This window comes from Myxine glutinosa, chromosome 11 (assembly GCF_964187855.1).
Source record: "Myxine glutinosa chromosome 11, kmMyxGlut1.1, whole genome shotgun sequence".
NCBI lineage: Eukaryota > Metazoa > Chordata > Myxini > Myxiniformes > Myxinidae > Myxine > Myxine glutinosa.
The window spans coordinates 98019586-98046355 of NC_136271.1; the positions used below are offsets into that span (position 1 = coordinate 98019586).

The 26770-nt window shown below is 46.5% G+C and overlaps 1 protein-coding gene across 1 annotated transcript in view; it reads left to right on the forward strand.

The window, feature by feature from the left end:
- Positions 1–26770, forward strand: part of WASHC4 (WASH complex subunit 4) — a 124264-nt gene that overhangs the window by 57851 nt on the left and 39643 nt on the right. Inside the window, exons 17-22 of the mRNA XM_068131439.2 lie at positions 1303–1449; positions 3383–3462; positions 12477–12582; positions 23663–23779; positions 23880–24048; positions 26666–26770. The exon at positions 26666–26770 is cut by the window's right edge and continues 50 nt beyond it. Coding sequence (XP_067987540.2) covers positions 1303–1449; positions 3383–3462; positions 12477–12582; positions 23663–23779; positions 23880–24048; positions 26666–26770 — 724 coding nt within the window. The remainder of the gene's footprint in view (positions 1–1302; positions 1450–3382; positions 3463–12476; positions 12583–23662; positions 23780–23879; positions 24049–26665) is intronic.

Here is a 26770-nt window from a genome sequence, read left to right on the forward strand (position 1 = left end):
TGCAGCATAGGGCAGCGAGCCATACTGCATGGAGCTTTGTATGAAAGCCTTGTACTCCATGGTGAGTTTTGTGTGGCTCCCGCAATGCCTGCATTCCAGAGTTGATGCCAGTTGGGTGAGTTTGGCCTTCCCACGAAAGCTATGGCACATAGTCAGGATTTTTTTAATTTTTTTGGGGATACAAGATCGAGGCTCGTGAAAGAGCTAACATTAATCACACAAAAAGTCAAACCGACACATAAAACACAAAATAAGGGGAGCAGTAGACAAGATGGGGAGAGAGGGGGAAGGACACAAACACAACATTTGAGAGCAGGGACATCGAGAGAAATGTGGGAGGGAGAGGACTTGGTGGGGAGGTGGGAGAGGTATAAAACATATGAACACTGCAAGGGCTTCCAGGAAAGAAGTTGGAATTTCAAAAAAGTGTATCTGGGGTGAATTAGCGGGGGTAGAAAAGATCAAGGTTTTGGATGGGGGAAGATAAGAGATGGTGGTGAACAGCTGTTTTAAAGACCTGGAGGGAGGGGTGGGATTGAAGGGAGTGTGGGAGTTTGTTCCAGAGGAGGGAGAAAAGAGGAATGAAGGAGTGAAGGTGAGCAGAGTCTTGATTTTGGCAGTATAACGATAAGAGGGTTGCTGGCAGATCTTGTGTGACCTGTAGGAATATTTGGGGGACAGAGCACAGAGAGAGCTGGGGGAGCAAGGCCAGAGAGCAGTCGGTAGAAGACGGAAAGACCACCAACCTGCCTGCGGTGAGTGAGTGAAAGGCCCTCGGAGTTAGCTTCATCGCGGGAGATTCCAATGATTCTGAAAGCTTTGGCTTCAACAGCGTGAAGACGAGGTAGGTGTGAGGCAGGAGCACCGGCCCAGAGAGGGGAACAGTATTCCATTGAGCAAGAATAAGGAGTTTAATAAGTTTAATAATAAACAAATAAGGAGTTTCATGAACTGTACCTCTTGCACTGGTTGTCCAGATAAGTGGATTTAATAACTAGATTGCCAATCTTTGTGGAGTGGGCCTGTGATTTGCTGGAGTTGAATGTCATGTTCCAAGTGGTGGGCCAGTGGTTTGCCTTGCCCATGTTTTATGAATGGGATTCAACCGCCAGCCTTTTGCAAGTGCGATTCTACGGGACCGTCATTACGTAAAATCATATCTATGGCTTTCAAGAGAATGAGGTAGATGATTGATATCGATCCTTTGTTGTAAGCACAATTTTTTTTATTTTCTTGTGCCAAAAATGGAGAAAGTAGCTTCATCGAGTGCGTTTCTAATGTCTGTGTTCTCTGCTTTGTCAGAAACGTGTGGTATCTGATAAGAAGTACAGTGAACAGCGGCTGGATGTGCTGTCTGCTCTGTTGCTCGCCGAGAATGCGCTCAACGGACCAGGAACCAAAGAGCGACGCCTGATCATCTCGCTTGCTCTGAATGTGGGAACACAGATGGTACGGCAGCTCCAGTTACAGAAACGAACACGGGAAGTCATTTGCTGTTTATGCTTTCTCTTTCTTCTATGCAGCACAGGTAGCATCATTTCCTGGAGTTTCACGGGTGCTGCTGATGCAGTGCCCCTGTCGGTTATAGTAGGAAAAAAAAATTGTTCAGGGTGCCGGCAATAGCTCGCCTCTTCACAAAGGATGCCGTGGGATCTTTAACACGATACAACACCAAGGAAATTGACATGGACATTGATGAATGCTGGTGAAAACATTGCTTGTGTGTATGCGAATGAGTAAAAACCAAATGTCGTTTTGAGCATTGCTGTGGCAGGAAGTATTTAGTCTTTTTTTTATTTTGGGGGCAGTGCTGCCTTCTTATCCCTGCGCATCGTAAGAGGCGACTAAGGGTTGGCGTCAGGAAGGGCATCCGGCCATAAAAACATTGCCTCAAACAGGGAACCATGATTGTCATGGGGCCCGCAAGGCTAACCCCCACTCTAAGCGGGGAAAAATGGCCTTAAAACGATCATTCATTCATTTTCATTCAGTGCTGCCTTTCTCCCAATCTAAAGTTTCCCCAAGGGCATTTTAGTGCTATCCAAAATTGCCTCGAGGGAATTAAGAGTCGATCACAAAGTCTGGACTGGCGTTTCACATCGACCAGATGAGGCAAGTGAGGCAGGCAAATTACCTCGTCCTTGAATGGAGGTCATTAACAACCCAGGTGTTTTTTTGTTTTTTTTGACAATCCACAAGTTGCATACCAATTCTCCTGAGACTAGTTCAAGTTTCAGAAGCTCAAAATGTACATCCTTTAATACCATTCCTTTCAGCTGGATTGGGATCCAGAACTTCTGGGATGCCAGCCTTGAGTCCTCACCTGTGGCACCACCAAGTTTAGTGGTGGCCTACCTTAATACAACAACACAACAGGCATTTTAAGGCCATTTTCCCTGCAAGAGCGGGGGTTAGCCTTGCGGTCCCCATGACAATCTTCTCCAAATTGTCATGGTTCTATTTTTGAGGCAATGTTTTTATGGCCGGATGCCCTTCCTGACGCCAACCCTTTGAGTCGCCTCTTACGACACGCAGGGACACGGTGTACCTATTCTAAACCGGGGTACACACCTTAATGTTGATTTATTTTTCATTTTGGAGCAGTAATATTGTATCGCTCACTCCGGTGTGTCGTGGCGTAATCCTCAAAGATGTATAATTGTTGTACGTACAACAACAACATGCATTTTAAGGCCATTTTCCCTGCTAGAGCGGGGGTAGCCTTGCGGTCCCCATGACAATCTTCTCCATTTAGCCCTATTTTCTGCATCTCTCCTTGTTAACCCCCTTGCCCGCATTTCTTCTTCCACCATCTTTAGCCAAGTCTTTCTCAGTCTTCCCCGTCCTCTACTTCCTTCTGCATTCATTTCCATCACTCTTCTCAACCAGTCACTTTCATCCTTCCTCAACACATGACCAAACCATCTCAACCTGTTCCTCTTCACAGCATCAATCACAGGCTCTATTCCCATCATCTTTCGCAATTCATCATTTGTCTTCCTCTCTCTCAAGGATACTGCGCACATCCACCGAACCATTCGCATTTCCACCCTTTCCAGCCTTCGTTGTTGTATGTACCTTTGTCTTTATTATGTGCCGAGGCCACAGTAGCGCCTCTTAACAAATCGATCACATTTTAAAACCGAATGAATGATCATGTTTGTTTGCACTTGTAATTTCATTTAATTTCTCTGTTGTGTTCTTTGTAAAACTAGTAGACAGATGTTAAATAGGTTATTTTGCACGTTTATTTTTTATGTGTGTTACTTTGAAATGTTAAAGGCATTTGTAAACTTTCAGTTGGGAGTTTTCAGGTTTTCAAATGGGTTTGTGTTTGCAGGATTGAACTTATTATAAGTCGTGTTATTGTTTCTTTCCTCAGAAAACTTTCCGTGACGACGAGTTGCAGTCTGTGCAGCTGGTGCTGAAGAAACTGGACCTTGTCTGTGATCTGCGAGAAAGGTTCCTTTTGATATACTCGACATTGATATACCTTTTGATATCCACCGAAGGTAGACGGAGCTTATGTATTCATCCCTGTTTGTTAACTCAACTGGACTATGTCCAGCTGAGTTTTTGTCGACACCCAGTGTCCGTCGTCTGTCTGTCTGTCGTCTGTAAACAATTCGACGTCTACGCTCTAAAAGTCACAAATATTGATTAAATTTGATGAAACTTGTCATGCAGCATCTTTAAGACATAAACTAGTTTGGGATTGGATTTGGGCGTTGCACGCCCGAAAATGGCCGTGGCAGGGCGGCCATATTGAAAAATCAATTTTTGTCAATCTGGTACTTCCTAATGCAGCTAGAAGGCTGAAACTTGGTGTGTAGACAGTATGTAACAAACCTCAACACATATATTACGGGTTTTGACGAAGTCCGAAAAATGACCTTGTCGTGACCTATGACATGACTTGACCCATAAACATCAGTTTGGACGACGTCCAAGCTCTAAAAGTCACAAATACTTATCAAATTTGATGAAATTTGTGCCTTTTGCCACTTAAAGATATTTGAAAACATACATACAAACGCACATATAAACTATATACAGACTTGGCATTTAATATGGATTTATTTTTTTTCTTGATGGGTTTACTTTCTGAACTCAGTATATCAATCTGGTGAGTTTCTTTTACCCTTCGGTGATGTCTTTGTTGAAAGAACCATGTCACTGATTGTCTTTCGCAGCAAGAAGTCAATAACAGGATTATATCACAGGTGGCGTGACAAAATGTAAGGACAGGTACATTTGACGATTGGCTTCACAATCGGGTATATAAGTGTTGTTGCGTTCTGTATTAGTGGAAAGCAACTGCTGCACGTCTACAAAAGTTATTGCCGCTTCCTCTGGAGATAGTCCGTCAACTTGACAATGCTGTTTGTCATGGCGTGGTGGCTTTACAAAAATCTGGCATGAAACGGTGTGCTATTGCTCGGCAGTATGGCATCACTCAAGGTTAGGTGTCAAAGATCCTGAAACGAAATGCTCAGAGGGGTGTCCCTACTCCAATACCGAGGCCAGGACGTCCACGCAGAACCACAAGGAGAGATGAGATGATCGCCAGCTGCACCGGTTAGTCTGCAATGGCCGTACCAAGTCAGCTAATCGGCTTAGGGCTGAGTGGCAGCAACTGACAAATGTGCCTGTATCCAGAAGGCGAGTCAACCAATGACTGGTTCAAGCAGACTATCGTGCCAGGCGTCCTCTGAGAAAGCCATGCCTGACCAGACACCACAGCCAGCGCCGATTGCAGTGGGCCAGAGAGCACCGTCAATGGCAGCCAGGACACTGGAATCACGTGACCTTCAGTGACGAGTCTAGATTTCTGGTCTATCGTCAAGATGGCCGCATCCGAGTGCGCAGACAAGTGCATGAAGCCCACAACGAAGATTGTATAGTGCCCAAGAGTCCAAGCTGGAGGTGGTGGGGTGACCGTTTGGGCTGTGTTACATATTTAGGTGAATGTATGTAAATTACCATTCAGGTTGCTTATCCGTGTGTATTATATTAAGGGTTGTTGTGATGGGAGGGTCAGGAGCCCTTCGGAACCAGTGGCCGGAAACGGAAGTGGCCGGAAACGGAAGAAGAAAAGACACGAGGAGAGAAAAGGACGGTGCTTCTTCTTCCTCGCCCCGCGACGACGAGAAGGTGGAATCGACCTTACGCTGCGCGGAAAACGCGCCGTTGCGAAACGTCTGGCGAGAGGAGTTACCTGGGCGGTAAATACCTTTTGACACGTCCAGTCACCGTGAGTTCGTGCACGAAACCAAGCGTCCGGGACAGTTTGCCCCGTCTACAAAGACGCGTACGGGTCCGCACGTTGGGCCTCGCTCGCGTCGGAAGCCGCGCTGGGTTTTGCCCCGTCTACAAAGACGCGTACGGGTCCGCACGTTGGGCCTCGCTCGCGTCGGAAGCCGCGCTGGGTTTTTTGCCCATCTACAAGGACGCGTAAGGATCGCACTTGGGGCCTCACGCACGTTGGACGCCGCGCTGGGTTTGCCCCGTGGCTTGGCAAGGAGGTGCGCTGCAGCCGCGGCCCCAGTCCGAGACGGCACGTTTAGAGCACGTCCGCCCGGGGCTCGTTCAACCGCCCGTGTGCGGAGAGGAGAGACATTGACCACGGAGGGAGTCAGGAGTGGGGCTCACGTGAGGAATGTATAAGATTAAGATGGCCATCTTAGAGTTTGTGTAGATGAGTTCACATGGTTGTAATATTGATTGTGCATTGTTGATGGTTGTTGATTGCTCAGTGAATATATTATTGATTATTCCGGATCCTTGGTGTGGGGTTTCTTCTTGACCGGAATTCCTATTGATTGCGTTACGAAAGCGTATAAACCATATATCTTTCTGGCGGGGTCCCTCCCACGGTCCGGGGGTCACCAAGACCAGGTAGTTACCGGGAGGACCACGTAACAGAATTGGGGGCTCGTCCAAATTACGATTTGCGGTTTCGCAATTGGGTCTACGTCCGGGATCTAAAAGTGTATAAAATAATAAAATAATAATATTTTTGGTAATTAAAATTTATTAATTAATTATTAATTGGTAATATTTTTTTTTGAGAGAAATTGGGGAAAGTCTTGGGGTGAAGGTTAACAGGTGTTAACGATAGGCACCATGGCGTTTGTGGCACAGAACTTTGGGGTAACCCCGAGTGAGGCACAGTTCCGAGCATTGCTAAAGTCGGATCTCTTGAAATTGGCCAAACATTTTAACTTGGAGGTCCGAACTAATTTGAGGAAGGCAGAGTTGCAGGCCACGGTGATACAATCTATGGTGGGATTAGGAACATGGGACGAGTTAGCCTGGGAGTGGCTACCCGAAGAGCCAGAAGACGTGGAGCTCCGGAAACTGGAGTTGCAATTACGGAGCCAGGAACGGATCAAAGAAGAAGAAAGGAAAGCAGAAAAGGAAAGAGCAGAAGAAGAAAGGAAAGCAGAAAAGGAAAGAGCAGAAGAAGAAAGGAAAGCAGAAAAGGAAAGAGCAGAAGAAGAAAGGAAAGCAGAAAAGGAAAGAGCAGAAGAAGAAAGGAAAGCAGAAAAGGAAAGAGCAGAAGAAGAAAGGAAAGCAGAGGAGAGGAGAGAAGAGAAGCAAGCAGAGGAAAGGAGAGTGGAACGAGAACTCCAGGAAAGGTTAAAAGAAGAAGAAAGGAAAGCAGAAGCGAGGAGGGAAGAGAAACAAGCAGAGGAAAGGAGAGTGGAAAGAGAACTCCAGGAAAGAAGAGAAAAGGAACAAGCAGAGGAAAGGAGAGCTGCAAGGGACCTCGAAGCAGAGGAGAGAAAAGCGGAAAGGGAATTAAAGGAACGTGACATGGAGCTTCAGCGGGAAATCAAGTTCAAGGAGCTGGAGTTAATGAGAGAACGGGGAGAGGCACCACCCTTGCTGACGGGGTCGACACCTCACCAGAAAACCTGGGATGTGGGCAGACATGTGAGGCTGGTTCCACCGTTCAGTGAAAAGGAAGTCGCGAAATTCTTCCCACACTTTGAGAAAGTGGCTCGACAATTAAACTGGCCGGAGGAGGCCTGGACCATACTCGTACAAAGTGTGCTGGTGGGGAAAGCTCAGGAAATTTATTCGGCGCTACCAATGGACCAATGTGCAGATTATGAGGTACTGAAGAAGCACATCCTCAAGGCCTATGAGTTGGTTCCGGAAGCTTACAGGCAAAAATTCAGGAATGCCAGGAAGAGGGAGAGTGAGACCCATGTGGAGTTTGCCAGAGTGAAAGAAAACATGTTTGATCGGTGGTGTGAGTCAAAAGGAGTCGGGAAAGACTTCGAGACATTGCGGGACTTGATCCTGGTGGAGGAATTCCAGCAGTGTGTCCACGAGGACATCAAAGTGTACCTGCAGGAAAAGAAGGTACCAAAGTTGTGGGACGCAGCCACCATGGCAGATGATTATGCCTTAACCCACCGAATAGGGGTCCACGAACCTAACTCCTCGCCTAGATCTCCGCAGGGGAGGTGGGGAACAGCAGGTGCGGAGAACGACCATACATGGCGGCGGCCTCGAGATGATTATGGGGACAACTATGATACCCCACCGGTTCGAAATCAGAGGGATGCGGGCCCAAGACAAACTTATAGTTCGGGGGGCCCGAGGCAGACCCCGAGTTTTTCCTCCGGGCCTACTTGCGCGTTTTGCAAAAAACCTGGACACTTGATGTCCAGTTGTTACCTCATGAAAAGGGACAACCCAGAGCGGAGTCCGACTATTACAACTCCGAATGCGATGGCTAGCGTAAGAAATCGCCATCAAGAGGGTTACCAACCATTTATTTCCGAGGGGTTTGTGTCACTGGATGGAGCCTCGACTAACCGGAGACCGGTTAGGATATTGAGAGACACAGGGGCCCATCAATCTTTAATGCTTGAAGGCATTTTGCCATGGTCCGAGGAGACGGCAACGAGGGATAGTGTTCGTTTACAGGGGATCGGGGGCGGTGTTAGTGCTCCCCTTCAGGTCATCCAGTTGGAGTCCGAGTTGGTGTCAGGACCGGTCACCGTCGGTTTACAAGCCACGTTTCCTGTAGAGGGTGTATCTGTGGTTCTCGGGAATGATTTGGCCGGGGGTCAAGTTTATGGTAACCTGAGGGTTGATAAAGAGCCCAGCAGGGAAAATAACACCACACCAGCTCGGGATGGGGACAAAAGTGCCAAGTTATTTGTAGGGGGACTGAACTTCAAAACAGAGGAAGAAGTTCTGACCTCTGTCTTCAACAGATATGGGCCGCTGGTGGAAGTGCGGTTGGTAAGAGACTGGGAAACGCAACAGTCAAGAGGGTTCGGCTTTGTCACGTTTGCCAGCACAAAAGACGCCAGAGAGGCAGAGAAGAATTGGAATGGCAAGGATTTGGAGGGTCGGACCATAACAGTAGGGAAGGCATTTCGTAGGCGTCGAGAGGTCTACAGGAGAGGACAACTGGGCGGTAGTTTTGGTGGTGGCCGCAGTCAATATTATTATGGAGGCTCCCTGAGTTACGGCCGCTCCCGAAGGAAGAATTGGCAAAGTAGTGGCCGAGAAGAAGACCGGTATTCAGGGGACTACAGGGACCAGTGGTCCCACCCTAATTATTAGGGACGTTCTGAGAAGTTGAAGCACTGAAGGCGGCGGAGCCGCCGAGCCAAGATTCCTACACGAATTAACCGTGAACGCCGTTCCTAAAGGCGCCCATGTAGAGAACTTTCCTGCACGGACTAACCGTGAACTCCACGTTCCTCAAGGCGCCCATGTAGAGAACTTTCCTGCACGGACTAACCGTGAACTCCGCGTTCCTAAAGGCATCCATGTAGTGAATACTCGGCTTGGCCTCCCGGAAAAGTGCTATCGAGTGGCTTAACTGGCTTTATTTTTAAGTGATAACTGTGCCCGGGGGGAACTGATAATGTGGGGGGGTTGAGTGATCTGGTTTGTTTCTCCAAATTGGCCGGCAAAGAAAGTTTTCGCTGGGTTCAAACTTTCTTTCTTGAAGGGGGGGAGTGTTACATATTTAGGTGAATGTATGTAAATTACCATTCAGGTTGCTTATCCGTGTGTATTATATTAAGGGTTGTTGTGATGGGAGGGTCAGGAGCCCTTCGGAACCAGTGGCCGGAAACGGAAGTGGCCGGAAACGGAAGAAGAAAAGACACGAGGAGAGAAAAGGACGGTGCTTCTTCTTCCTCGCCCCGCGACGACGAGAAGGTGGAATCGACCTTACGCTGCGCGGAAAACGCGCCGTTGCGAAACGTCTGGCGAGAGGAGTTACCTGGGCGGTAAATACCTTTTGACACGTCCAGTCACCGTGAGTTCGTGCACGAAACCAAGCGTCCGGGACAGTTTGCCCCGTCTACAAAGACGCGTACGGGTCCGCACGTTGGGCCTCGCTCGCGTCGGAAGCCGCGCTGGGTTTTGCCCCGTCTACAAAGACGCGTACGGGTCCGCACGTTGGGCCTCGCTCGCGTCGGAAGCCGCGCTGGGTTTTTTGCCCATCTACAAGGACGCGTAAGGATCGCACTTGGGGCCTCACGCACGTTGGACGCCGCGCTGGGTTTGCCCCGTGGCTTGGCAAGGAGGTGCGCTGCAGCCGCGGCCCCAGTCCGAGACGGCACGTTTAGAGCACGTCCGCCCGGGGCTCGTTCAACCGCCCGTGTGCGGAGAGGAGAGACATTGACCACGGAGGGAGTCAGGAGTGGGGCTCACGTGAGGAATGTATAAGATTAAGATGGCCATCTTAGAGTTTGTGTAGATGAGTTCACATGGTTGTAATATTGATTGTGCATTGTTGATGGTTGTTGATTGCTCAGTGAATATATTATTGATTATTCCGGATCCTTGGTGTGGGGTTTCTTCTTGACCGGAATTCCTATTGATTGCGTTACGAAAGCGTATAAACCATATATCTTTCTGGCGGGGTCCCTCCCACGGTCCGGGGGTCACCAAGACCAGGTAGTTACCGGGAGGACCACGTAACAGGCTGCTTTTCATGCAAGGGGCAAAACTGACCTGGTTGTTCTGAATGGAAACCTGAACCAGTTCAAGTACAGGGCCATTCTGGAAGAAACATTGCTTCCATTTGCTCGTGCAGCCTTTCGAGGAAACTTTATCTTCCAAGATGACAAGGCACGGCCTCATCATGCTCGCATGATCCAACACTTTCTTGCTGACCGTGGTGTAGAGCATATGGGGTGGCCTGTCATGTCCCCGGATATGAATCCGATAGAGAACTTGTGGGCAGAATTAACGTGTCAAATCGACAACTTGAACCAGCAGCCTGCCTCTGTGCGTGAATTGCAGCAGGCTATTGTCACTGCATGGCAAGCAATTCCTGTCCAAACCTTGGCAAATCTCGTGAACAGCATGCCTCGACGTGTACGTGCTCTCCTGAATGCTCGTGGGGGTTACACGAAGTACTGAACTGTAATTTTACTGTCCGTAATCCCAGTCATAATTTAGCTTTTGTTTTTGTTGAAATTTTTTTTGGCTAATGTGCAAAATAAAGAGATACTTCTGGAAAACGTACAGAAGTTTAACACAGTACTGTCCGTGAATTGAGCTCGATATCAGTTTACATCACTTTCAAGGATCAATTTATTTGCTTCGAAATGTCAAATGTGGTTTTTGTTTCTTTTAAAGGTCACATTAACAAAATCTAGAATAATTTCAACATAATTCCAATGAACTTTTGGTTCTAACTCATCTTGAAAAGTAAGTTCACCCCCACAAAAAAAATATTCCATATTAAATGCCAAATCCAGTTTGTGGTTCTATTATGCATATTCTATGCATACCAGTGGAGTTCAGGTTCCCTGGAACCTCTAGTTTGTCTGTCTGTCTGTGAGCAGGGTATCTCAAATCATTACGAACTGATTCAGATGACATTGAATTACGAACGAACCTGTCCTTTGATGATGATGATCAATTACGAACCTGTCCTTTGTGGACAGGTTGTGTGTTTGACAAGGACGAATTCATTTGATTTTATTGAAAATCCGCATCCGGATACTATGATTTTTAAAGTGATTTTTCACCATTGCAAGATGGGGCCAAAAACGATTTATAGCTTGATATCTCAAAGTTGTGGATGGGTTTTGGAAAAACTTTGTATATGAATTTGGTTCATGACAGGAACAACCTGATTAAATTTGGTTCAGGTCCGGATCCAGAGTGGGCTTGTCAGTGGATTATAAAATGTAAATTGTTCAACCTGGTTAAGGTATGCGCTCTACCGGATGCTGTTCTAGTTACCCTCGCTTGAGGAGAGGGTATTGCATTTGAGTCCATTTGTTTGTTTGTCTTTGTCTGTCTGTCTGTTTGTTTGTCTGTCCACACAGAATAAATATGATTTTTCTCTGCAACCCTTGGTCCGATTGATAGGAAATTTTCACCATAGGTGCACCTCCACAGGTCTGTATAATTTTAAAATTATAATTATGACGTCATACGCCACGTGGTATGGCCGCCATCTTGGAAAAACCGAAAAACTTTGCACCTCTATCTCCGAAAGCGCTGCATAGAAAAAATTGAGACATGGCTCATTGTAAAGAACTCTCCATGGGGAATAAAATATGATAATGATGATGTAATAGGTGCCTCCATTATGATGTCATAATTCGACAAGTACAAAACTTCATCCTATCAAGATAAAATTTCTTGAGCGTCATCTCGGGATAAATTGGTGGGAAAAAAAAAGAAGATATCTGGTCACGTGGTTCGGCCGCCATCTTGGAAAAACTTTTAAAAATTACACCTCTATATCTCTGAAAGAACTGCATAGAAAAAATTGAGACATGGCTCATTGTAAAAAAAACTCCATGTGGAATAACTAAAAAAAAAGATGACGTCATCGATCACGTGGTTCGGCCGCTATATTTGTTTTAACACAAAAGCCTTAGAAACCACTGAAAACACATCCTGGCAAGGGTCTGAAATCTCTGATTGCTCTTTCTAGTTTGTTTTGCATTTTTGTTTCCCCGCGCACGCGAAGGGAAAAGTGGGGTTAAGCAATTGGTTCACTTTCTGTTTATCTTTCTGTCTGTCCACAACTCTCACTTTATAATCAGGAACAACTAAATTTCAATTGAATGTTGTATTTTGAACATGAATCGGAAAACGAACCTGTAGTTTTGCAGTAATTTTGCTCTGAATTCATCCTCTCCGTGTATGGTTGGAGAGGCGTGAGATAATTGTTTTACTCTGTATGCGTGTCTGGCAATCAAACAAAATTAAAAATCATTCCAAACAGGAAACTTAATGTTTTTAGCGATGTCATAAAGGGCACAAACTAGCAGGAAGAACTAATGTAACATTGTAAATAAGGTGGTGTAAAAAACGCTGCAGCAATGGTGGCAAACCTCCAAAAAATTTTTTTCTTCTACAACCTGTGAACTCTATTTTATTTCAGTTGATTTATATACTTGAACACTCTAGAGTTATCCCATCTGCTCATGGGTGTGAAAGACCCTTGTTGTTTGCCCGTACAGGTTGCATGCTCTGACCGATTGCAGCTTCCTCTATTGGCACCGTAGTGTGATTCCAACCTACCTTGAAGACGTGTACAACAGTACCGAGGATGCCTCCAGGCTGCATGTTAGTTACACAGAACATTGGAACCTTGATATTTTATATTCCGCAGTGCTTGCACCCTATTTGGCTTCCATGTTGTATAAAATCCTGCGTGGAAATTTTTATTTTTGTATTTACAGTAATGCCTCAAAAATGAGACCACGCAGTTTTATTTTGGACGTCATTTACAGATTACAAAATGTCTCGGGAAGGGTTGGGGGAGAGGGTAAATTGAGAGAAATAATTTGAGTAGAGGAAGAGTAAAGAAATGGGAAGAAAATTGAGGATAGGAATTTTAGGAGTTTGTTGAAAAGAGAAAGGCAAAAGTGTGTGTGTGTGCCCGTGCTCGCGTGTGTGTGTCGTTGGTTGTTATCTCCATATGTGGGTTTCAGAAGTTTTACTGGAGTCCTCCAAGGTCTCGAGGTATCCACCACCATTTCAGTAAGGGATCATGATTCATAGACCTTAGACCAGTTTATGAAGTTTTATTATTCTCAGTTTTGTTCCGAGGGCTCTTTTGAGGATAGTCACCGAGCCCCGGAAAGCTTTCAACTGCAATTTGCTTGTGGTAATATTCCCAGGGATGTTTTTTTTAAAGATCTCTGCAGGTTCTTTTTTTCTCATTCCTGTTGCTCCAGTAATCACTGGTACAATTTTGGTGGTGCTCAGTTTCCAGGATATTTTCACTTCATTCTTGAGGTGTGTGTGTGTGTGTGTGTGTGTGTGTGTGTGTGTGTGTGTGTGTGTGTGTGTGTGTGTGTGTGTGTGTGTGTGTGTGTGTGTGTGTGTGTGTGTCCGTTCTCCGTAACTCCAAAAGCTTGAAAGCTAGTGGCCCAAAACTTTGCATTCATACGAAGGGAACTCCAACTGAGTGAATGGATAAAAACTAGGTGTTTGGATACATTTAAACACCCCTTTTGAAGATAATTAACAGATTTATTAAATTAAAACAAAAACAGGCTTATACTTGGTCAGCCCGCTCTCCCTCGCAGTGGTTTTGGTCGTCATTTGTTTCGGCCTGCTCAAAAACGCCTTGCCTTGGAACATGCCGCACAGGCCTCTTGTGTACATTTGAAGACTGAACAACACATCTTCTATCATTAATTGAAGGTACTGTTTTCAGGAAACAAAGGTACATTTTGATCACCACCCATGCAGAGGAAACGAGGTAATGCATCTTTTGTTCGCAGCAGCAGAGGTCAAAGTACCCTCTCATAATGCAGAGGAAATAAAAGTGAAAATTTTAATAATAAATATATATTTTTTGGTTTTCGCCTGACTTTTCAAGTCTTATAAACAAGTAATTCACATATCATGTGAAGTAAATAAACCAAGGCAACGAAAATTGGCTTTATCTGCATTAGAAAAACATCTTTGAAAACCAAAAAATTTGCACCTCTCTATCTCCGAAAGCGCTGCATCGAAAAAAATGAGACATAGCTCATTGTAAAGAACTCGACATGGGGAATAACGTATGTTAATGATGACGTCATAATTCGACAAGTACAAAACTTCATCCGATCAAGATGAAATTTCTTGAGCGTCATCTATGGATAAATTGGTGGAGAAAAAAAAAAAGATGACGTCATTGGTCACATAGTTCGGTCGCCATATTTGTTTTAACGCAAAAGCCTTAAAACCCACAAAAAACACGTCCTGGCGGGGGTCTACAATCTCTAATTGCTCTTTCTTGTTTCACCTTGCATCTCCAACCTCTTCTCCACCAGCTGCCTCAGCATGAACATCCCAGCTGCCATCCTCCTACAGAGCTGTTCGACTAAAAAATGCTGATGACAAAAAAGCATTCTGCCCTACTAACCAAGTGAATCCAGCACTTTATGGGTTTAGAGCAAGGGAATTGGCTAAATGTGATCATGCTCTTTTTTTTAGGGAGGCGGTGCATATGAGCTTGATTAAACCTTACCGGTACTAATAATTTATCACTCGACCCAAACAAAGCCAATGAAAATCTGACGCAACAAAGCCGGACAGTGTATAATCAACAGAGGCCTACAGGCCCAATGTGTTAGGCCCACCAGAAAACCAAGATGGCGCCAATATCATTTCATCTCGCTGCTATGGTGGGTGTAGTCGAGTAATATATCTGGGTGTGGTCCGGCAGCTGTCCGACCAATGGGTGCACATTTCAAAAATCGACCCCCAACAAGAACCCCAACAACAACAGCAATGCAAATTCCTTGTAGACCTGTGACATGGCACAGGTAAAAAAGGAGAGGAGGTAGGGTTACCTGGAAAGCTGGAAAGAGGTTAGCTTGGGTAGAGTTGATGGAAGTAGAAAAGATAATGAGTATGGATGGGGAATCACCTGAGATTGTGGTGAGTAGTTGTCTTGAGGCCATGGAGGGAAAGACGAGATTGAACAGACTGAGGAAGTTGGTTCCACAGGTGGGAAAAACGAGGAAGAAGCTGTTGAACAGCAATTTGATAAAATGTTTAAGATGAACATTTTAATGAGACCCAGAACTGCTAATATTAGTGACGTATGAGGTTTTGTGATGCTATTTACTTTTAAAGTGATGTGGAGTTGTTGTTTTTTAAATTCAATAATATTCTTTTTTTAAGACTTGAAAGCGATGAATGAATGTATGCATGTTCTCGTTCCTCACTGTGACCAACAACAAACAACAACATGCATTTTAAGGCCATTTTCCCTGCTAGAGCGGGGGTTAGCCTTGCAGGCCCCATGACAATCTTCTCCATTTTGCCCTATTTTCTGCATCTCCCCTTGTTATAACCCCCTTGCCCGCATTTCTTCTTCCATCACCTTTAGCCAAGTCTTTCTCGGTCTTGCCCGTCCTCTACTTCCTTCTACATTCATTTCCATCACTCTTCTCAATCGGTCACTTTCATCCTTCCTCAACACATGACCAAACCATCTCAAACTGTTTCTCTTCACAGCATCAATCACAGGCTCGATTCCCATCATCTTTCACAATTCATCATTTGTCTTCCTCTCTCTCTCAACGATACTCCGCACATCCACCGAACCATTCGCATTTCCACCCTTTCCAGCCTTCGTTGCTGCTCTACGTTCATTACCCATGTCTCGCTCCCATAAATCATAACACTTCTCACACATGCAGCATACACCTTTCCCTTCAGCTTCAACAACACTCCCCTCCTCGTCAGCACGCCACTCAGTTCCCGAAACTTCTTCCATGCACATCTCACTCTAGCAACCGTTGCCGAGTCTGATCCACTTTCTCCATTCAGCATGTCTCCTAGGTAACAAAATGTTTTCACACATTCCAGCTTCACACCGTCTTCAAGATTCAACTCAACATTTCCTCCATCTGCAGCTCCCTCTGTGCACACCTTACACTTGAATGTAATAATAATAATAATAATAATAATGCATTTATTTTATATAGCGCTTTTCAGGGAGCCCAAAGACGCTTTGACAGAGTGCAAAACATAATGCATAGCAAAACACAAAAACAATTGCAAAAAACAAGAATCAATAGGGAAATATTTAAAGCAAAAAGGAGGGAGAAGGAGAAGAGATAGTCAGGGGTTAAATGCTGTGGGTTAAATGTTGAATGCAGTGTTGAACAGGTTGGTCTTGAGTGATGTTTTGAATGTGGTGAGTGAGGAGGAGTCTCTGATGGTGTGAGGTAGTGAGTTCCATAGGGTGGGAGCAGCGATGGAGAAGGCCCTGTCCCCCCAGGATCTGAATTTGGTCCGGATTGGGGGGGGGGGGGGGGTCAGGGGTCAGGAGGTTGGTAACAGCAGAGCGGAGGTTGCGGCGGTTGGGAGTGTGTCTGGAGAGGAGGTCAGCCAGGTAGGATGGGGCCAGGTTATGGAGGGCTTTGTAGGTCAAGAGGAGGATTTTGTACTGGATTCTCTGGGGTGGGGAGCCAGTGAAGCTTGTAAAGGACGGGGGTGATGTGGTCACGGGTCCGGGAATGGGTCAGTAGACGGGCAGCGGAGTTCTGAATGTATTGGAGTTTATTGGTGATTGTTGAGGGTGAACCATAGAGGAGGCTATTGCAGAAGTCCAGACGGGAGGTGATGAACGCGTGGATGAGGGTTTCTGCAGCCGTGGAGGAGAGGGATGGACGGAGACGGGCGATGTTTTTCAGGTGAAAGAAGGCTGTCTTTGTGATCTGTTTAGTGTATTTGTCGAAGGAGAGGGTTTGGTCAAAGATTATGCCAAGATTCCGGATGTGAGGGGAGGTGGATACTGGGATACCGTCGATGTTGAGGGCAAAGTTATTAGTGGATTTTATGAGCGTTTTTTGGCCAATGATGATTATTTCAGATTTATCATAGTTATGTTTGAGGAAGTTGATTTGAAGCCAGGATTTTATTTCAGTGATGCAGTTTGTCAGGATAGAGTGGGTGGCGGTGGAGATGGACTTGGTGGAGATGAAAAGCTGGATGTCATCGGCAAAGCAGTGGAATTGGAGACCATAACGGCGGATTAAGTGACCGACGGGGGACAGGTAAAGGATGAAGAGGAGGGGGCCAAGAACTGAACCTTGGGGGACACCTTGGGGGAGGGGAGCAGTGGGGGATTTGCAGTTATTGATGGAGATGAACTGGCGTCTGTCAGAGAGGTATGATTTAATCCAAGAGAGGGCAGTGCCAGTAACATTAAAGGTGGTTTCAAGTCGGGTGAGGGGGATGGTGTGATCAATAGTGTCAAAGGCGGCGCTGAGGTCGAGGAGGATGAGAATGTTGAGGTTGCCAGCGTCAGAGGAGAGGAGAAGGTCGTTGGTGATTTTGAGGAGAGCAGTTTCAGTACTGTGGTTGGAGCGGAATCCGGATTGGAATGTTTCATATAGGTTATTGGCAGAGAGGTGATGTGTGAGTTGAGCGGCTACAGCGCGTTCCAAAACTTTCGACAGAAAGGGTAGGTTGGAGATGGGTCTGAAGTTGTTTAGGGTGTCAGGGTTTAGTCCAGGTTTTTTCAGAATGGGGGTAACAGCAGCAATTTTGAGGGATGGTGGGACGATGCCTGTAGACGGAGGAGTTTATTGTTGCAATGTTAAGTGGAGAGAGAGCAGGAAGGGAGGCCTTGACAAAGCTGGAGGGGATGGGGTCAAGAGTGCAGGTGGCAGTTTTCATTCCTATGAGGAGTTCAGAGAGGTCAGTAGGTGAGATTGGGGAGAATTGAGACAGGGGATGGCAGGATAAGGGGGGGCAGGCGGTCTGAGGGGGAGCGGGTGCGGCGGTGGTCAAGCCGCTGTAGACGTTTTCAACCTTGCGTTGGAAGAATGAAAGGAAGGAGATGCAGCTACCCACCGTGAATGACTGGGTGGTGGTGTCCAGGGGGCTGAGGAGTTTGTTTATTGTAGAGAAGAGTGCCCCTGGGTTTCCGGAGCCAGAGTGGACAACCTGAGAGTAGTAGGCGGAGCGGGGGTGGGAGAGGGCATCCCTGCAGTGCTGTAGGTGGTCCTTGCAGGCTTGGGAGTGAACTGTGAGACCTGTTTTATTGCGGAGTCTTTCAAGTTGGCGAGCACGAGCTTTCATCAGGCGGAGCCCAGGGGCAAACCAGGGAGCAGAATGGGTGAAAGAAACTGTTCTGGTCCTTATAGGCACAAGTTAGTCAAGGCAGGAGGAGAGAGTGTGGTTGTAGTAGTCAGTGAGATCAGAAGGGTTGTGGAGGTCAATGAAGGGAGAAGTGGACATTACTTCAGAGAGGGTGGATGAGAATGAGGCAGGCGAAAGAGCGTCTAGCCCACGGAAGTTGATAGTGCGATAATGCCTTGGTGCTGGGGTGGGGATGTTGATGGTCATAGTGATGGCCAAGCGGTCAGAGAGGGCGAGGACGGAGCCAGAGAGATGGTGCAAAATTAATCCAGTAGAGCAGACAAGGTCCAAAATGTGACCATGGTTATGGGTAGGAAAGTTGACATGTTGAGTGAGGTTAAAGCAGGTGAGTAAATCAGTGAAATCAGTGGTTATCGTGGAGTCCATGTGGATATTGAAATCACCAAGGAGGAGGATTGAGGGGGAGAGGGAACATAGCTGGGTCAGAAAGTAGGAGAAGTCAGACAGGAATGATGGGTGTGGTTTGGGAGGGCGGTAGACAACAGCCATGACTGACTGTGTGTGACCAGAGAGTTTAAAAGCCAGGTGTTCAAATGATGGAGCAGATGCGATGGAGATGAGGCTGGTCCTGATGTCTTGTCGGTGAATAACGGCAATTCCACCACCTCGGCCCTCCGAGCGTGGTTTATTGATGTAGGAATATCCATTGGGTGTGGTGAGGTTGAGTGCGAAGTAGTCCAGAGGTTGTTGCCAGGTTTCAGTGAGACAGAGAAAGTCCAGTTTATTTTCCAGGATGTCGTCGTTGAGGATGAGGGATTTGTTGTTGAGGGACCGGGTATTGAACAGGGTGAGCTTGATGTTGTTTTGTACGGCGGGGATGAACTCAGGTGATTTGGCCAGGGTTCGCAGACAGGAGGTGCGATTGTGTGCGTTGCTGTGACCAGGTGCGCTGGGACGATGAGTGGGAGTGCGCTGAGCCGACCAGCGGACGGGGATGGAGTGACCTGATTGTAAATGAACAAACTTACGATCGGAGCCATGGTGAATGTACCTGGGCCGTCGCAGGAGTCCATTGGATCCGACCGCAGAGATGCATGATGGGGTGGAGCGGGTACCAAGCAGAAGAAGCCTTGCGGCGGAGCACCGCAGAGCCATGCCAGGCAGGAGCGAAGAGACGAGCACGAGGCCAAGGTTGAGGAAGCGAAACAATGGCCACAACCCATGGGAGCGGGCCCGAGGAAACAGCGAAGGAGCTGGGCAGGTGAAGCCAGGAGCAGAGCCGGGACCGAGCAGAGGGCAGACAGGAGCGAAGAGACGAACACGAGGCCAAGGTTGAGGAGGCAAAGCGGCAAATGCAGCGGCAAACGACTGCCGCCGCTAATCAAGATCACGGCGGCAAACCGCCACCACCACCGCTGCAAACAATGGCCACAACCCACGAGAGCGGGTCCGAGGAAACAGCGAAGGAGCCGGGCAGGCGGAGCTAGGAGCAGAGCCGGGACCATGCAGAGGGCAGACTCAATGGCCAAAAATCCGCCACGACCACCAGAAAAGCAAGCTAAAGACAATGGCCCAGTCGGAGAAGCGGCGAGCAAGCGACGCCAGCGTCCTCTCCGGACCGGACCGGAAGCGGATGAATGTAGCTGCCACACTGGTTAATGATCCTCTCAGACCACTACATTTTTGATGAACCCATTGAGCGCACATTGTACATTGAATGGAGTTCACTCCGACACCCTTCCTGCACTGTGCGGTCACTTCCCAGTTCTTTCCACCTCACCACATGCTTTACCACTTGCCATCACCTTCGTTTTTCCGATATTCACCTTCAGACCTTTTGTCTCCATACATTCCTTCCACTTGTTCATCTTCTCCTTCAGTCCATCCATACTTTCCGCAATCAACACCAGATAATCTGCATACAACAACTCCCATGGTGACCTCAGAGGGTCACCTTTCCCCTTGTATAGAGGGACGAAGGTACTAATTTCCCAATCCACTGGAATGCGGCCTTCTTTCACCACCAGATTACAGATCTCTGTCATTCTCTTCACACCCCAACTTTCCACTGCCTTCAGCATATCTCCCACAACTCCGGTCGGCCCTCCCGCTTTTCTACTCTTCATTGCTTTTATCGCTTCCTCAACTTCCTTCTCAGTTATCTTCTCTGCTCTCTTCTCTAAAACTGGGTTACTCTCTAGGTTGCCGTCCCATTCATTCGCTGCATTCAACAGCATTTCCATATACAGACTTGGCATTTAATATGGAATATTTTTTTGTGGGGGTGAACTTACTTTTCAAGATGTCTTAGAACCAAAAGTTCATTGGAATTATGTTGAAATTATTCTAGATTTTGTTAATGTGACCTTTAAAAGAAACAAAAACCACATTTGACATTTCGAAACAAATAAATTGATCCTTGAAAGTGATGTAAACTGATATCGAACTCAATTCATGGACAGTAGTGTTAAACTTCTGTGCGTTTTCCAGAAGTATCTCTTTATTTTGCACATTAGCCAAAAAATTTTTTAACAAACACAAAAGTTAAATTACGACTGGGGTTACGGACAGTAAAATTACAGTTCAGTACTTCGTGTAACCCCCACGAGCATTCAGGAGAGCACGTACACGTTGAGGCATGCTGTTCACGAGATTTGCCAAGGTTTGGACAGGAATCGCTTGCCATGCAGTGACAATAGCCTGCTGCAATTCACGCACAGAGGTCGGCTGCTGGTCCAAGTGGTCGATTTGACGCGTTAATTCTGCCCACAAGTTCTCTATCGGATTCATATCCGGGGACATGGCAGGCCACTCCATATGCTCTACACCACGGTCAGCAAGAAAGTGTTGGATCATGCGAGCACGATGAGGCCGTGCATTGTCATCTTGGAAGACAAAGTTTCCTCGAAAGGCTGCACGAGCAAATGGAAGCAATGTTTCTTCCAGAATGGCCCTGTACTTGAACTGGTTCAGGTTTCCATTCAGAACAACCAGGTCAGTTTTGCCCCCTGCATGAAAAGCAGCCCAAACGGTCACCCCACCACCTCCAGCTTGGGCTCTTGGCACTATACAATCTTTGTTGTAGGCTTCATGCACTTGTCTGCACACTCGGATGCGGCCATCTTGACGATAGACCAGAAATCTAGACTCGTCACTGAAGATCACATGATTCCAGTGTCCTGGCTGCCATTGACGGTGCTCTCTGGCCCACTGCAATCGGCGCTGGCTGTGTTGTCTGGTCAGGCGTGGCTTTCTCGGGACGCCTGGCACGATAGCCTGCTTGAACCAGTCGTTGGTTGACTAGCCTTCTGGATACAGGCACATTTGTCAGTTGCTGCCACTCAGCCCTAAGCCGATTAGCTGACTTGGTACGGCCATTGCGGACTAACCGGTGCAGCTGGCGATCATCCCTCCTTGTGGTTCTGCGGGGACGTCCTGGCCTCGGTATTGGAGTAGGGACACTCCTCTGAGCATTTCGTTTGAGGATCTTTGACACCTGACCTTGAGTGATGCCATACTGCCGAGCAATAGCACGCTGTTTCATGCCGTAATTTCGTAAAGCCACCACTCCATGACGAACAGCATTGTCGAGTTGACGGACCATCTCCAGAGGAAGCGGCAATAACTTTTGGAGACGTGCAGCAGTTGTTTTCCACTAAAACAGAACGCAACAACCCTTGTATACCCGACTGTGAAGCCAATCATCAAATGCACCTGTCAGTACATTTTGCCACGCCACCTGTGATATAATCCTGTTGTTGACTTCTTGCTGCGACAGACAATCAGTGACATGGTTCTTTTAACAAATAAATCACCAAAGTGTAAAAGAAACTCACCAGATTGATATACTGAGTTAAGAAAGTAAACCCAAGTCAAGAAAAAAAAAAAAATTCCATATTAAATGCCAAGTCTGTATCTCTTCCATCTTCCTTTAATTCCATCTGAGTCCACAACGATTTGTCCCACTTCATCCTTCAAGCAACTCACTCCCATCACATCGCACCTCTCTTTCGCTATCTGCTTTGCAATCCTGAATACCGCTCTCTGACCCTCTTCCGAATCCAACCGTTCTCCGAACATTTTCCTCCATGCCTCCTGCGCCTTTGCTATCTCTTTCTTTGCAGCCTTCTTGGCTGCCTTATAACTTTCATGCTCTGCCTTTACTGCCCCCGTACCCTTTGCCTTATGCCACTCCTTGAGCTTCTTCCTTTTCTCGTCAATCCTCTTTCCAACTTCATCATCCCACCACCATGTTTCCAAGTGCCTCGGTGGTCCTTTAGTCCATCCACATACCTCACCAACGGCTCCCAACAGACTATCTTTCATTGACATCCAACCACTTTCAAGCTCAACCACATCATCCTCTGCCATACTCAGCCTCTCTTTTAATGCGTCCCTCACTGTCACCTCTTTCGACCTCCACACCTTCATTCTCGGTTGGTACTTCACCCGCCGAGCTCTCTTCGCACCTTTCACACTTATGTCGCAGACAACCAAGTGGTGCTGTGAAACAGCCCCCTCTACCCCGGATCACCTTTGTGTCCCGGAGGTTCCCCCTATCTCGCCTACGCACCATCAGGTAGTCAACGGTTGTCGTCGACACACCTGACGTGTATGTAACAAGCTTATTATCCTCTTTCTAGAACTGAGTATCACAAATCAACAAACCAGCTCCATCAAACAACAACAACAACATGCATTTTAAGGCCCTTTTCCCTGCTCCATCAGCAAACTCCAAAATCCTTTCACCTTCTGCATTCCTCACACCATATCCGTAACCCCATGAACTCCCTCAAAACCGTCTATACTCCTTCCCACATGTCCATTTAGGTCTCCTCCTATCACAAAAACTTCATCATGTTTCACGTTTTTCATCAGCTTCTCTGTCGCACACCAGAACTTGTCCTTCTCTTCATCGCTCCAACCAACCTGCGGAGCATATCCCGAGATGACGTTCACCAAGAGCTTTCCAATCATCATTTTCACCATCATCAACCTTTCACTCACTCTAGTCACACTCACCACACTGTCTACAAACTCCTCAGAAAACAGGACACCAACACCATGCATGCCTTCTGGGCACCCTTGCCATACAAACTTGTATTTCTGTCCCTGCCTACGCTTCACCATTCTCACACCATTTCCCTTCCATCTCGTCTCCTGCACACAGCATATGTCCACTCTTCTTCTGCCCAATACTTCCACCACTTCTCCTGATCTCCCTGTCATTGTCCCTACATTCCATGTCCCAAACCTCAGAAACCGATCTCCACGTGGGGCATCAGACGTTTCGTCGTCATAAATGGAGTGATTTCCGCCCTTGCTTTGATCGGGGTCCCCACCTTGAGTTTTTACGAGAGGGAGTGAGGTCCCCCACGGGGTACTTCAGGCTGTACCCTGCCCATATGTAATTGTAATTATCATGGTTCCCTTTTTGAGGCAATGCTTTTATGGCTGGATGCCCTATCTGACGCCAACCCTTTTAGTTGCCTCTAACGACACGGAAGGATACGGTGTACCTATTCTAAACCGGGGTACACACCGGGGTCGTTCCTCACTGTGACCACAAATCTTTATTTCTCGGCAGTATATGTTTGCGGCTCTACGGGACTGTGTTATGCCGATGGCTTATGCTCGCCACATGGAGTCACCGCAGGCTCTTCTTGACACCTTCAAGAAAGATATACGAGAGACGTTCCAAGAGGTATCATAAATTTTTACTTCCAGTGAATGAGAAAAGGTCTTGGTCCATTTATGGGAGTTTTTCGCCCCTCCTAATAACAATTTGTTTTGCATTTATGCAGCACGTGCTGGACAGGCTCTGTAAGGATGTGGAGAAGGATCTGCGGCTTTCCGTGCACACACATCTCAAGCTCGACGATAGAAACCCCTTCAGAGTAGGATTGAAGGACTTGTTCCCAATTCTTCAAGTTCGTCCCATTCGCTTCTTCAACCAGTTCATCGACATCAAAGGTGAGGCTGTGAAACCTATCTGTCTAGAAATAACATTAATGATTTCATGACTTCCTTTCCATTATTTTGAAGCAAAGCTGGTGTTGCAAATACAAGAACAAACAAGGAAGAGCAATCAGAGATTGCAGACCTTCGCCAGGACGTGTTCGCATTTTGTCTGGTGTTTATTAGCTGCTGTGTTTGTGTGGTTTATTGACGATGTGGATTTATGTTCAATCCAATATGGCTGCCAAAACACGTGACCAATGACGTCATCAATTTAAATCTCCCATATAATTTTTGTGTAGATCATGCTCAAGAAATTTCAAACTGATCGGATCAAGCGTTCTACTTGTTTAATTATGACGTCATAATGAAGGAACTGATTCCCATCGGGAATACTTGACAATGAGACATGTTTAAATTTTTTCAATGAAGCGGTTTCAGAGATATCGGGGTGCAAAGTTTTTCGGTTTTTCCAAGGTGGTGCCGTGCCATATGACATCATAATTATCATTAAAAATTCTGCATAAGGAGGCGCTCCTTCTGATTATAATTTCTTGGCGATCGGACCAACGGCTGAGGAGAAACGCATACTCGTTCTGTGCAGACAGACAGACAGACAGACAAACAAACAATACCCTCTCCTCTGGCGAGGGTAATAATGTATTGGACATGTAGCACAGCATGACACAGCAGGTGTTTGATACGATCAGCCAACCTTTGGTTTGTACAGCAAACAGCATGTGTCCCCCTGGCGATTCGAGGAAAGAACTTAGGAGTGAGGACACAACCGGTGCGAGCATGTAGGAACATTCAAGGATCGTCGGTCATTTCTTCTTCTGCCATTGCATGGCACTTGGCCGCCAACCCCATCTCTGCAGACCAGTACAATGCAGATATGTTTAAGATATTGAGCTGAGGTCGGATTACGTTACATCTACATATGTTAGAAGCAGCCTTCATCCATTCCACGGACCCTATATTGTGTCGTCAAAAGGAATTTGTACATTCTCTCATTTTCTTTCAACATGGAAAGATTAGAGGTGTTGCCCCAATCCCTCTCCATGGTATGTCTGCAAATGGTGAGGCCCCGACTTTGGGGGAACCCCATCCCCCCTCCCTCCGAGGTATTGGTGCTGGTGAGTCATCACTCTCAACTCCGCTCCAGCCAATCGGAGCAAGAGATAGTGGTGACTGAGTCAACCAATGGGTGTTCAGATTACCAATTACGTAATGACTGATGAACCAATCAGTGTCACTCTTACATAAACATGCTTATATATGCACTATCTTTCACTTCATCTTTCTCTTGCTGTGATTTACCTTGAGGAGTACACCATTAAAAGCTTCGGTTATTCTTATGTTGTGTTTGTTTTCTTGGAATATAAAGTTCTGCAGTACCAAACATCTGTTCATTTACTTACTTTTGATCATTTGTGTGTATGCATCAAGAAGAAGATTATTGGTTTCGGGTCGTTTATTGGCACATATCTTTTCCGCATAACTCACTGGAATGCGAGTTGGACAGGTGATCTTGATGGGCCATGACCTGCTTGCTCATGGTCACATATATTTTCCCAATATCTTGTGGGGTTGTGAGTTGGACAGGAGACTGTGATGGTTGGGGAGGGGTTGTGGCCTTGAGTGGGGAGGGGATTGATGCCTTTGGGTTCAGAGGGAAGGGTACATTATGTGGAATTTCCACGGGTCCCAGATAGTATGTAATATTGTTTGTCACTTTTTTTAACCTTAACAATGTAATGATTTTGTGTCATTTGATACACCTCACTGAAACTTAAAAAAATACAGATTGCCACAGACTATGGTTTACATGCATCCAGGCCATTCCCACCAATCTTTATCCTCTTCTTGTTAGTCCCCTACCGGTGTACACTGGAGGGGACTATAGGTTTGCACTCCGTCCCTCCGTCTGTCAGTCTGTCCGTCTGTCAGTCCGTCACGCAAAGAACAGTTTTCCAGACTTTTTTTCCTAAACCCTTAATGCTGATGATTTCAAACTTGGTACATGGTTTCCTCATGATAAGTTACAGATCAAGTTCGAACTTCACGACATTTCGATCATTTTTGACAAAGTTATGGCACTTTGAACTTTGGTAATTTCCCCAACAGTTTTCCGGACGACAGACTGCCGGTAGTGGACATGTATTGCAGCGCAATACTCAGAATGCTTGTTTTCTCCTAGGGGTTGTTGCACGTTAGCTTTCCCACCTCTTTTACTTCCATTCCATGCCTTGACTTCCTTGCAGTCTTTGGGAATTTCGTCCGCCTAACCTCCGGTTTTTTTTTTCCTTCCCCTTGTTCAATGTGATGTTACATATCACCAGACTCAGTGTTGTAATGGTTAGAAGGTTCGCTGTGAGTCTGTGATGTCGGCAGTTCGAACCACTGACGAGTCGTATGAAAGACTTAAAATGATACGTGCTGCTGCCTTGTTCGACGCTCATCGTTATAAAATGATTGAGAATGGACAAGCAACCTTAGGTTGGCAACCAATGCGCAGGCTTTGGGCCGAATGACCACTTCCTGTTGTGAAGTTCCTTGTAAATAAATTTGTGTTGTATTATTATATGAGCGTTCTATTTTCTGTGACTTGTGCTGCTATGTTCATGTCCAGCCTACGTGAAGCACTACTTGGAACAAACCTTCTACAACCTGAACACGGTGGCTCTGCACGATTCGGCCACTTACAGTGAGATGCGCAGCCTTGCCTCTCAACGTT